The following is a 12,421-nucleotide window of genomic DNA, read 5'->3' on the forward strand; positions in this document are numbered from 1 at the left end:
ACTTACCTCAGCCCAGTGTTTGGCTCTTCATCAGAGGAAAAGGTACCATTGCAGACGTTTCCAAAGGAGTGGCTCGGCTTCAGTTTGGTTTCCTCGCAATCTGACACTGGCTCCCTTTTCTTCCGTTTCCCAAATAACTTCTTGAAAGGCTGGAACTTGACTGCTTTTTTCTTGTCTGTAGATGACAAGACAAACACAGGCAGGGCTGAGGGCAGCAGCACCCAGCACAGCTCACAAGCAAGCAGGGTTAGTGTCTTCAAAGGAGGAACACGGTCAAAGAGCAAAGCAGCAGCCCGGAGCAGCCTAGCACTTGCAATGTAAATGCTGGGCTGCAATTCCCTGCTGACGTACAGTATTGACAAAGCAAAAGTAAGAGCATTAAAACATCTGTTCCTGGATTTAGGGATCTGCTTGTAGGTGTCAGCTGATTATTGGAATAGGGGAAAAAGGATAATTTTGCAAGGCCAGAGCATAATTTTGGGCTCACTTTTAGGCTTTGTACCATGCTTATATTTTGTCTTTTTCACCAAAAGACAAGCACCTTTTTGATTACCCCAGTACTGTAGGTGCAGGATCTTCTGTCTTGAATTTAAAGAATTTGAAAATCACGTGCTGGACTTTCCTTTTGCAGTCTCATAACTAGACAGGCATGCCAATTTGCAAATGAGCAAAGAGAACACGAACAAAGTTCTGTTACTTTGCTAATGAGCTACTTAATACGCATTTTTCTGACCATTTCTTTCCCCCTAAGTAACGGAGTACAGAATTTAACCAAGCATCTCTTCCTTGAGATACTTTTTAAAAACTTCACCAAAACAACACAGCAAAAAGACAAAGCAGACATGAAGACAGGAACAAAATATTTTAAAAGTTAACCAGAAGTTATTTTTTATTTTTCCAAAAAAGAATTAATAAAATGAATATAGCTTCAAATGACTTTTTCCTCAATGTGCATTGAACAAAAATCACCAGGAGTTTCTTGTTAAACACTGCCAACAAGAGATTAATTTATCTGGACTAGATTGCACTAAAGAATTGCTAGAGCACTGTACTGTCAAAAGTTCTTCTCTACCCGTATGCAATTTTGCACTGAATCTACTTAAAACAAGCTAGCGGGTTGTTTTAAGACAACTTTGAGTCTCAGGTGAGTGGACTGAGACAACTTTTAGTCTCTTGTCCTAATCCAGTTTTGAGAAGCATCGTGTCGTACTGGTGACAAATAGCTCTGTAAGCTATTTAAATTCCTCTATGCTTTTCTCTCAGACTGCATGCAGAAGCACTGCCTGTGTTCACACCATGCTCTTCCCTAAGGGCTTTGCTCAGCAGGAAGCAGCAGTTTGGTTTTAAAATATAAGACTTCTGTAGGAACATTTGACCAGGAAATACGAAGACATCTCTGTAGTGCAACAGCATTCTTCAGTACCACATCAGGTTTTATGTTCCACTTTGTTATACCTGTGTATGACAAAGCCACGCCTAAGTAACACTCACTGCAGCTGCTGGAGGCTTGATGACGGAGTATTTAGTGAGAGAAGAAATGCATGAGCACACTGGGATCTGGCTACCTCCAACAACCAGTAGTTTCCAAAGTGCCAGGTGGCCTGAGCTGAATCCAGGGGAGGGAACAAACTCACACAAACAACAGGAAAGCTGTAACAGACTCCTTGTGAATCTGAGCACATCTGTACCTGATCATGGATGAAGCACGAAACCTAGATTTAAATAAAACAAAGATGCAATACATCCTAACAACACATTTCCTTTAGAAATCTTTAAGATTTTTACACTGGTATCATCCTTCTCATTCAGCAGTTAAGATTCATGGCATTTGTGCAACTTTGTTAAGACAAGACTGCATCCCAGTAGCTGTGGAAAGACAGGAAGATGAACTGCTGGAATGCCAGGTGACATACATTTGCTTCTCCCTGTTCCTGAGATCTGCTTTCTGCGTGCCAACCAACTGACGTCTCCAGCCAGATCAACCACCTGCTGCTCCATTCTAACTTCAGAGAAACGTGTTGTTAACTGAGCCTGTACCAGGCAATCAGGCAGAGAGAAAGATTTTTCTCCTTAGGCAAAAGATGCCCCAAGCCCTTCACCCACTTCAGAGACTGTCTGCAAAAACTCATAAAGCAAATGGCAGATTAAGCAGGAGAGAAGCATCAGCACCAGATATGAGACTGGGTGAAAGAGCTGCTTTAACATGGTTCCCACATTGCCTGCCTCCTCAGCCTTCTTTGAAAGTGCCCAGTTCTGCTCGGTAATGTAATCTGCTGCATAAGTCAATTTAACTGCAAGATTTTTGAAATGTTCTCACGATGTTACATATCCAAATCATCCTTGTCTCCTCCTCATCTAGAGGTCCATGGATAAAACTGCACTGGCTCATCAGCTTCAAGCTGCATTCACTCCAAGTTTTGAACAGGTAAGACAGCTTTCATTTCAAAATGAATGAAAGCCAACATGATTATATATTCAGCCAAGGTCTGTTTGTCCCCATGTGATTTAACATGTCCCTTAGCTGATTCCTGCTTCACCCAGCATCATCATAACAGCCACATTACTTTGAATTCAGGCTTTGTGAGTCACTGCAAAACCAGCAAGCACACTTCCCTGCACAGGCTGCACACAACCTTCCTGATCCTGGTGATGCAGGCATAAGGAGTACTCAACTCTAAATGCTAAGGCAAAGTCTAGTATGTAAACCTGTTGTCAGACTTTACAGAGGAAAGTATGGGCTGATATCACCTACAGCATAAAATCCTTCCTGTAACAGTAGAACAATTACAAAAATGGGAATGAAAATATTTGCAATGCAGCAGATAACGGCCTGTGCAAAAGCCATTCAAGTCTGATGCTACAGCTGAATTGTGGCTCAGCCTTCTCACCCACCTACGCTGAAAAAGGAAAAAGTGGGATAGATAAGGCAGACAGTTGGGGTACCCAACGCTGTTAACTCGTTTCAAGGGCAACTGCTGAAATAGTCAGGAAAGCTTATCTGGGCCATTTCCTTCTCTTCTTAACCATGCAAACAGCAATCCTGCAAATCCAGCCCCAACAGAACACTGGAAATCAGTAATTAAATCTTTTTCTCTGCCTGACTCTTTTGTTCAAATCACTGTAAACAGTTACCAGTAAATCAGTTCTGAATCACACAAAAAACAACCTCACAGGGTGTGAAGGTGACAGATAAACAATGCTGGATACTAACTAGAATAATAATGGCACATATGGTAGATGCTGCCTTCTCAGTTTATTCCAGAAGAGTAGCTGAGCAGTTTGGAATAATCTTTAACCTGTCATATAACTCTTAAGCTGCATAAAGCCATGCAGTGTCCAGTTGCATTGTAATAAAGGCAGCCGGTGCCCCTTTGCTCCTCATGACAGATGGCAAACCAAGAAGAATGTTCACTCCTCCTGCATCATCTCCAAGCAAATCCAATAACGACAAATGCAAGTGAAATGGTTTTTATTGCCTGCAAATCAGGCACAGCCTTTAGACTTCAGCTGGCAAAGTGTACCAGTTCCAAAACCCATCACATAGCTTGTATCTATACCTCAGTGTCATCCAAATGCATGGTGATTCCTATACTTTTCAAAAACTGGGAAGAGTCCACGACACAAGGGCTGGTGGAACACAGTGTTACAGGGGAAAGAGATTTAAATGATAAGAAAGAGAGCAAGCAATGTACTTGTCTGCAGATCCAAAAGCAGCACTCCTTGGAGAGGTGTCTCCACTCCTCCAACAGCAGGAAACTAATTCTTTGGAAACAAGTAAGGACAAGGGCAGACTCTGTCCAGCTTAACTATGGTCCCATGTTTTAAAATAAGAGCTCCACTGCCTGTTAGCATTCATCAAATTTCACACAGAAAGCTGGTTTCTGGATTCTTTCTATTCCCATAATCTTCCCTTGGTCCACTCACACACAAGAAAAGCAAACAACAAAAAACCTCAACAACTGACGTTGATAGATAGACACATCCCAAATGCACAAACACTTAACACCACAGAGCTTGAGGAAATGTGTAAGCTGACAGAGAAGAAAATAGAGATGAACCGAAGATAAGGGCTGGGGTTCAGATTCAGTGATTTAACTTCCCAGCAAAGAATTCAAGTCCAGCTGTGTGAGACATTTAGCATCACAGCATAACACTCATAAAGAAGACAATAAGCAACAGTTCCATGCTGACTAAGATATGATAATGTAATCCAAAATGAAATTGATTCTTGAGAAACAGTAAATGAAAACAAGATTGGAAGGGATAAGGCAACAAATTGGTGCAGTTACAATGGTTTCCTAAAACATATAGGTACAACTAAGGAAAAAACAGCCTGCCAATACTTGTCTGTTTTTCCAAGACTATCAACTGATCTTACAAGAGAGATTATCTCTTGCAAACTTTATCCCACAGAGAAGATGAGGCATTCTTGGATTACATGATATAAACAAGTAGTACTTCCTAAAATATCCATAACACAGCAAGAACAAATCTTGCTTTCCAGAAACATCTGCTTTTCCTTGCCACCTGCAGAAGCAAGAACATTTCCATAAACAAGAGATCATAATGTGATTTCCTTTCTCCTGAAGAATGTACCTTCCAGTGAAATCACATATAGCTGAAACAGATGTTAGGAAACATGAATCAGCATAACACATTCTATTAAAGTTCAAACAAACACCATAAAATATACTTTACCTTCCAGACCAAGAAAAGAGCAACTCTACTCTCTACACAGTGAAATAATGGGAAAAGTAAAACCTGTATAGTTCTTACATTATTTAATTCAAGGTAAAATAACTTAGTTTCTGCTGCATGAGAATTGCCATACCATTATCAGCAAGGAAGAGATATTAAAGGAGGACAGTGAAGAGCAGTGCTTGTATTTACATGACATTACGAAGACGAACCAAGTAGATGCTGCTCCTTTCCACTTTGCCCCTTTACTCTGGCAGGAGACTCACCTCTCTCCATTTGTGAGCTCCCATGTTCTTCCTTTCCCTACTTATTTCAAATCAGCCATTTGTATAATTTCTGTGCTCATAGTTTTATTAAGAATCCCAATGAGCACTGCTGGAGGTCAGAAAGTCTCACATTCCTCATGCCCCCCCATTCTGACACTGACATCCTGCCACCTTGCCCATCAGTCAGCTTTGTACAGCACCTCTAGGGCCAGGAAGATGCAGCTCCTTCCTGATCGAGGCAGACACTTAGACAGACACCACAGTGGCTTCTGATTCACCAACAAAGCATTCATTCATTACGTAACAGGAGGGAGAAAACCTAATTGTACTAGGGCAAGGCTTATAAACCAAAGCTGTTCACGGAAGATCCTGTCAGTATTCTGGGTTTTATCCAAGGTTTCTTGATATGCATTAAACACTTGATGTCGATATAGTAGATATGTTAGCTTACTGTTTCCTTCTTAGTAAAAAAAAAAAAAAAAAATTCTGATGAACATGGGATTTCCTCAGCAGATTCATTTTTTAAATGAGACAACTCCTGCTTGAAACTATTTAAATCTGAACTACTAGCCAGCTGCAAAGAGCAACAGCCTCCCAAAGGCAATGTGAGTTGCCTAAGGCCAGGCTGCAGTGCAGCCCCAAGTGCACAGAACACACCTGATGTGGCCAGACGCCTCCTTGCTGCCCTTGCCCAGGCTCAGCAGTCATTTATACCTGAGCATCCATTAAGATCATTTCATCAGGGCATTATGTCATACAAAGTCTTTTTCTCTGCCTCACCATCCCCAAGTACAATTCCTGTATTGAACCAGTACAAACTCTTCTTCCATTTTTTCAACAACTGAGAGAAGAAGCATTTCTTCCTCACTGGTTTACAATATGTTAACTTTCGTGAAGGAAGCATGAAAGTTGTAGACCAAACCTTGTCAGCACAAGAAGCACAAATGCCAACAGCATGCTCCTGACAGCTATTACTAAGCAGTGTCCTGAATGCATGAGATCCCAAATGTTGCACCAGAAGGAGCTTAAAATGGACTCAATTCCTCATCTTGTCATAATAAAATATACAAAATACCTAAATACATAAATATCCCTGTTACTTATTAAGGAAGAAAGGAAAGCTTGGAGCATAGACCAAAAGGAGTACCTGACTGGCATATCTTCAGTAGAGTTCTTGCAGTTTGGAGGCAGCTGAAGGATTAAGGTGGTCATGGTTTGCCTTTGGTTTTCAGAATCAAAGTAGAAAAACAGGATATCACTTGAAACACTTATTGACTAGTAATCCAGAAACATCTGATATGATTTTACAGCTCAGACTTCCTTCCTATTTCTAGGAAACAGAAAACATCCTGAATATTTTTCTTCTTTGTAAAACTAACATCACTGATTTCATCAAATACTCAGATAGATGCACTTAGATAGATGCTGGATAGATAGTCCAGCTAATACTGTGATGTTCAGTGAAATCTCCCCTTCCTCTGCCGATTCTGTTTTATGACAGAAAATTAATTGCTTGTGAAGAGGAAAATTGAAGAGAAGAGGAACAGCCATAAAGAGAGATACTCGAGCATTTATAAAGCTAAGCATTTTTTAAAATATCTTAAATAATTTATTTATAGAAAGTTATTTGAGTGAACGAGCAACTCCTCCCTAAACTACAGCAACCAGACGTTTCTTTCAAAAATATCTCTTTGGGTTTTCTTTCCTCTAGGCAGAGAGAATAAAGAAGAAAAAAAATTTATTTCCTATTTTCATGCTGGTTTGATTCCAGGCCAGGATTTGCCACTGTGACTAACAATGCTTATCACATGCTGTCTCACAGCGGTGAGATCACAAGCCATTATCACCACTGAACTGCTGAAATACAGCAAATGTAGCAACAGAAGTTGAACGCAATTTAATCTCACTGAGAAAGGTGACAATATCTTTTCTTCAAAACCACTTGCCCGGACTAGAATTTACTTACCATTTACAATGTCCCAGAATCAAATAAAATAGAAGGTACTCATATGGCCCTCCTTTTCTGGGGAGGACAATTAAAGGCGTTACTACCAAGGGAAATTAATGCATTGCACACAAAGGATACGACATCAGTGCAGAATATAGATCGACAAATATTCAGATGGGTGATTTATAAGCTTCAGAAGCACACTAGCTATGCTGGCAGTGCCTATCCTACTCTGAAAAGGTATAGCAGTCGTCAAAGCCCAGTGTACCAGCCACCTGCAGCAATGTGCTACAGCGTCATCCCAGAGAATATCACTTACACAGAGTGCCTTCTGGCAGACCAGGTATTCTCCAGCCATTTGAATGTGGGAATAAGAGCATGAAACAGAAGTATTCTGGGTACAGGCACTGATCAACTCAGTTGATTAACAGAACAAAAATAAGAGAAAAACAACAACAACAACAAAAGTTTATAAAAATAATGAGTTTCTGTAATGTAACCAACTAGCACCTCTGCCTTATCCATTTTGAAGCTGAGATACTGCAAGGCATCTCAAAGCAAATCCAGGCTGAACTTCCTGAAATCTTCAGCACACGATCATAATTTCTTAATGATTTGTCAGATGCAAGCATGGCAACAATAGTAGTTGTTGCTTTGTATCACTAAATATAGAATGAGAAAATTAACAAAGAAAGAAAAATTATTCTTGCTGGCTGTGAGGCAGGAACACACTTTAATGCCAGTCAATGCAGGACAACTTTTTCTTCAATATTTTTCTGCATAGGCTTTGACTAAACCTCAAGGCAAAGTGTTTGTTCCAATTTTATTTAAATAAATCATTTAGAGTGAAGTGGAAAGACTAGAAGCAGAAACCTCAGGTGAGGCCAACTCTCCTAAAGACAGCATCACCCTTTAGAGCCTTGGTGAAAACACAATGCATACCTCACAGCAGGATAGGAATCCCAAATAGAAGCTCCAGAGACACCAGTCCTGGGTAACTAATGCAGAGGATTCAGCAGCATCACTTGTACCCTAACAGAATGAGGTCAAAATTGAAGAAGGGAGAATGCAGACTTATTTTTGTTGTTATTTGGTTGGGGTCTTTTTGTGATTTTTTGTTTGTTTGTTTAATAAACTAAAAACATCTTAGCTTTTAACTATCTGCTGTGGTTAAACATAACGTGGTTGTAAGCTCCTCAAGGTGCTGAAGGACAAGGGCAAAGCCTCCAAAGACTGATACAGGCTTTGTGCTGGAGCTAATGTGTTCTGAGGACATGACCTCGCTGTAAATAGCTGTGTTTCTCTGCCCTGCCTTCCTGGACCATGCCATCAGACCAGTAATGTTTGTCTGTACCTGTTCTCCAGGTTATCCCAAGCATCGTTTGTGGAGTCATCCTGTTGTTGTTATTCTCCAGTGCCTGAACCAGCTGGGTCATTCCTGCTTTAGGCTATATTAGAAAATGGGACATTCACTCTACCCTTTAGTCTAGACAGAACATGTCATTTAGAGAAACAACATTCCAGAGTAAGAATTAAATGCAGTTTGCTATGGGATCAAAAACATGAAGAGACTGAATCTTTGGAGTATGGAAATGAGATTTTTATCTCACTGTTGTATAAAGAACAAGTCAAGAAGTTTCCGAACAACAATGGGCAGAGATCTTTAATTAGTTCATAAAGCATTTTACCAAAATAGAAATTTATTCACATACCAAAGAAAAAGGTGCTCATTAATGGCATGTCATTAAGTGTAAGTTGCTTTGTAATTAGTAAAAATTACGACAGGCAAGGTTGACTCAGACAAGAACTGCACCTAGGTGAATGTCATATTTCTGACTTCAGTGAGTCTACTCAAACTACAGAGAAGAAATTTGAAATTCAGTCATGACCCATGGGGACAGGCAGTCAGGCCATGCATTCCAACCTGTCTGAACAAGCACTAGAAGAAATCTTATCAAACACAAAAGTATGAATGTCTTTGGTATAAATGACTGTGTTAGCCAGAAGGAAAACTAAAAAAGTTTGAAAGCTTCACACAAATAAATTCTTTTCTTTGCACTGAATCGACACTGTACTCCCACTCCCTTCACAAAGGAAGTTAAGAGCTTCTTTATATTTCAAGCCCACTCTGTTTTTCTCAACAAAATATAAATGAATTGGCCGTGTGAATTATTAACAGATGTCAACAGAGAGCTAGCCAGGTATTTCAAACACTTCTATCTATCCTTCCTACATGAATTCCCTAATTGCAATTGCAAAATGTGTCTTCTTACTTCTTTCATACTTTAAATCCATAATAAGAGCTGATCAAAACTTTTCAAGGAGTAAAAATTATTGTACATTCCTTCCTCTCTCTTTTCTTTTCCTGGTAGAAAACATTTTTCCTTTTCCTTACTTAATACCTCTCCAGCAGTGCAAGCTCATGCAGAGCATCACGCAGTCCAATGGAAACAGATATTATTTACTTCTGAATAGAAACAGACACAAACACAAAACCTCAAAACAGACTAAAGCTTTTGTCATGTTAAGATGTTAACAATTGGTTCAAGTTAAAAACAAATGCTGTTCGTTATAAATATTTGGACAACCCCTCTCCCCATCACCAAAAACCCCCAAAACAGCCAACAAAGAGGTGAACAGAAGGACACCACATTGATCCAGCACCATCAACTGCTTCAGAGCATGCTTGGTATTTACACATACATAAAGATTTAATACTGCTTCAGTCCATTTACATCATTTAACTCAAACTCTGAATATGTCAAATAATCATTGCAAATCCAATGCAAGAAATAAAAATGAAGTAACATGTCAGTATCAGTACAACTGGAAGATGATAATATGACAGCTAATACAGATAGAAACTATAGAAATTACAGCTATAGTAGCAAGCTTTAAAAACAGCAACCTTTTTGACAACTTTGCAAAGGAATCAGGATGATCCTAAATGAACACATTTTTCTATTAAGTTCAAAATTTAAATCCATAAATTCGTAACTTTCATAAATTAGGACCATCTTAAAAGATAAGGTAAATCACAGCATCTGACATAACGTAAAATGGGGGAGTCAAGTTTGTAAGTGTGGTGCAGATAGTTCCCAGTGATGCTACAGGGAATTACCAGCAAAAATACAAAACAGGATAACCTCTGAGGTTTGGATTTGACTCCACTGCATACACATGCTATTCATTATGCCTGCCAAAAAAATGGACAAAAGCAGCACATACATTAGCAGCAGCTCCTGCTTAAAAACCATAAGCACAACACATCATCCCCTCAGCCAGCTCCCCAATGAAAGTACTTCAGACTAAGCCACAAAAAAAAAAAAAACAAAAAAAAAAAACAACTAACAGTGAGCTTTTGAATGACAGGACACCATGTGCTCCATAATCTACAGAACCAGTGAAGTACTTACAAGGTTTCTTAAATAAATTGATCATCCCTACAATTTCAGATGAAGACAGAGAAACTCCAGACTTGATCTTCTCTGAGGAAGAAACAAAAGCCGTGAAATCACCAGAGGGAAGGGTTTGGCATTTTTTGTTTGTATTTAAGAGAATTGAAGGACAAATTGAACATGAGGGAAAGCTTGTAGAACAGCCCTGCAAATCAAGTAGAGCACATATTTCAGCATTATTTTTATTATATATTTTCCCTATTTTAAAGTCCTTCTCAAATAGTGGAAAATGTTTTTGCATGGAGGTTTAAACTAGCAAGAGCCAAAGTGATTTTAGAGTTATGGCTAGGACCTCCTGACCAATCTTTCACGCAAAATGCACTTGCTACATTAGTTTATACAACTGCTTTTTGCTCAAACCTCCCCAGCTACAAAGCCAAAAATACCTTACCTTTTCTACAAGGGCAGAAAGGTAGACCCAGAACACTATGCAACTCCTGACGGGTGCTGTAACACCAGCAGTTTTTAATAAGTCAGAAATTACTCTATGTTTTCAGCTTTACAAGAACAATTAAACATCAAAATCTACCATGAAACCTGGAGGCTGCATTTTTCCAAAAAAAATTATGCTAGACACTAGTATTTTCTCAAGCATCCTGTTAATACCATGAAACAGAGGCAAGTGTTAAGCAGTCTATAATATTGTCATAAAGGAAGCAACAATGACGCAGATCCCTCCTGGAAAGCAATAAAATCTTGAATATAAGACCTAAAAAGACTTCATTACATAGTTCTCAATCAATACAGTCTAAGTCAAGACATTACAGTACTTCTCCGCATTCTGGATAAAACTCTGTATGGCTCCTTTTGCAGAGGTGCCAGTCTTACAAATCTTTACAACTAGGATTTAAGCAAAAATCAGCATCGTAAGGCCAGGTTCTCAGATACATAATTTGTCATAAACATAGATGGTCTAATTTTCCAAACTCCTAGCACCCAAGTAACTTCAAGTGCAGTAAGACTATCTACAGAAAATTCCTGTTTTAGTACAGTCTTTTAAGTTCTTACATGAGGTTTGTTTAAAATCATGGCTTAAAATCTTTACCCAAAGATCAGTGATGGTAAGCAGTTCACATCCCAAAGGAGTTTAGATCAAAAAGTGTGTCCTCTAAAATTCACCATCTAGAGAAACATTGCACTTTCTCACTGTAAAACCAAATAAGTTTATGGTCATTTTCTGTTTTAAACAGTGGTTCTTAGCACTTTCGTATCAATAGCAAAGGCTTTTGAGATCAGTAACATCAAGTCTTTAGCAGAGGAGAATTTAAATTATGGAATATATTGCATTCGACAAAATCTGATTTATTAAATCTCTTTGTAAATTCAATTAAACACTAATTATTCATTTATTTGAAAAAACATTTAAGAATCCCAAACTGTTAGCATCCACATTTTGGTAAGCATTGAAAATACAGACACATAGATAACCATTTTCCCAGAGTACAGGCATACAAATGAAACAGAACTAAAAATGAGAGAAGATAAAAAGGCTGTAGCAATATCTTCCTTGTGCCTCTCTTCTGAGGCATCTTGTCAGGAGATATATAAAGACTTATGTGTAACAATGGCTTTAGTGGGGTTATTTTTGGTTTGTTTGTTTGTTTGTTTTTCAGGGACACATTTTATTTCACTAACAAAACATTTTCAGGAACCAGGAGAATGACTTTCAACCTATTTCATTTTTAATTAATAAGAAGTGAAAAAAAAAAACGAGAGAAAAGAAAACAGCTTTGGTCTAACAAAATGCATGACATTTTGACCCATCTGAAAAGGGTCGCTTCCTGCACTCCAGCGTGTCACAAGAAGATTCCCTGAAGTAAACACATCACTTCACCTAGCCCACTTAAGCCCTTCTCCCCTGGCACTACATCCTAACAAGCATCCTGCTTAGTAGCCAGCAAGACAGAATTAATTCACAGAGCTTATAATAATGTTTTGGATTATCAGAAAGGCCGCATGGCTGCCTAAGCAATCACTTCACAGGTCACAACTGAAGTCAACACCCTTGGATGTGTTCTGCAGCTATGCAAATCCTTTGCAATTTTATTATT

At 39.0% G+C, this 12,421-nt stretch overlaps 1 protein-coding gene across 6 annotated transcripts in view; it reads right to left on the reverse strand.

The window, feature by feature from the left end:
• The window catches only part of CRACD (capping protein inhibiting regulator of actin dynamics), a 108,737-nt gene that overhangs the window by 36,566 nt on the left and 59,750 nt on the right, over positions 1–12,421 (reverse strand). For 4 of the 6 annotated variants that reach the window (XM_085223090.1, XM_085223088.1, XM_085223089.1 and 1 more), the window contains 2 exons: positions 10,329–10,400; positions 7–175 (listed from right to left, as the gene is read on the reverse strand). The exons of 1 other annotated variant lie outside the window; for it this stretch is intronic. In XM_085223090.1, coding sequence (XP_085079216.1) covers positions 7–175; positions 10,329–10,353 — 194 coding nt within the window. In that variant the 5' untranslated portion in view covers positions 10,354–10,400. The remainder of the gene's footprint in view (positions 1–6; positions 176–10,328; positions 10,401–12,421) is intronic. One more of the 6 variants, XM_085223092.1, reaches the window with a different exon arrangement.

Source organism: Meleagris gallopavo, chromosome 4 (genome assembly GCF_905368555.1).
Source record: "Meleagris gallopavo chromosome 4, MGAL_WU_HG_1.1, whole genome shotgun sequence".
NCBI classification, from domain to species: Eukaryota; Metazoa; Chordata; class Aves; order Galliformes; family Phasianidae; genus Meleagris; species Meleagris gallopavo.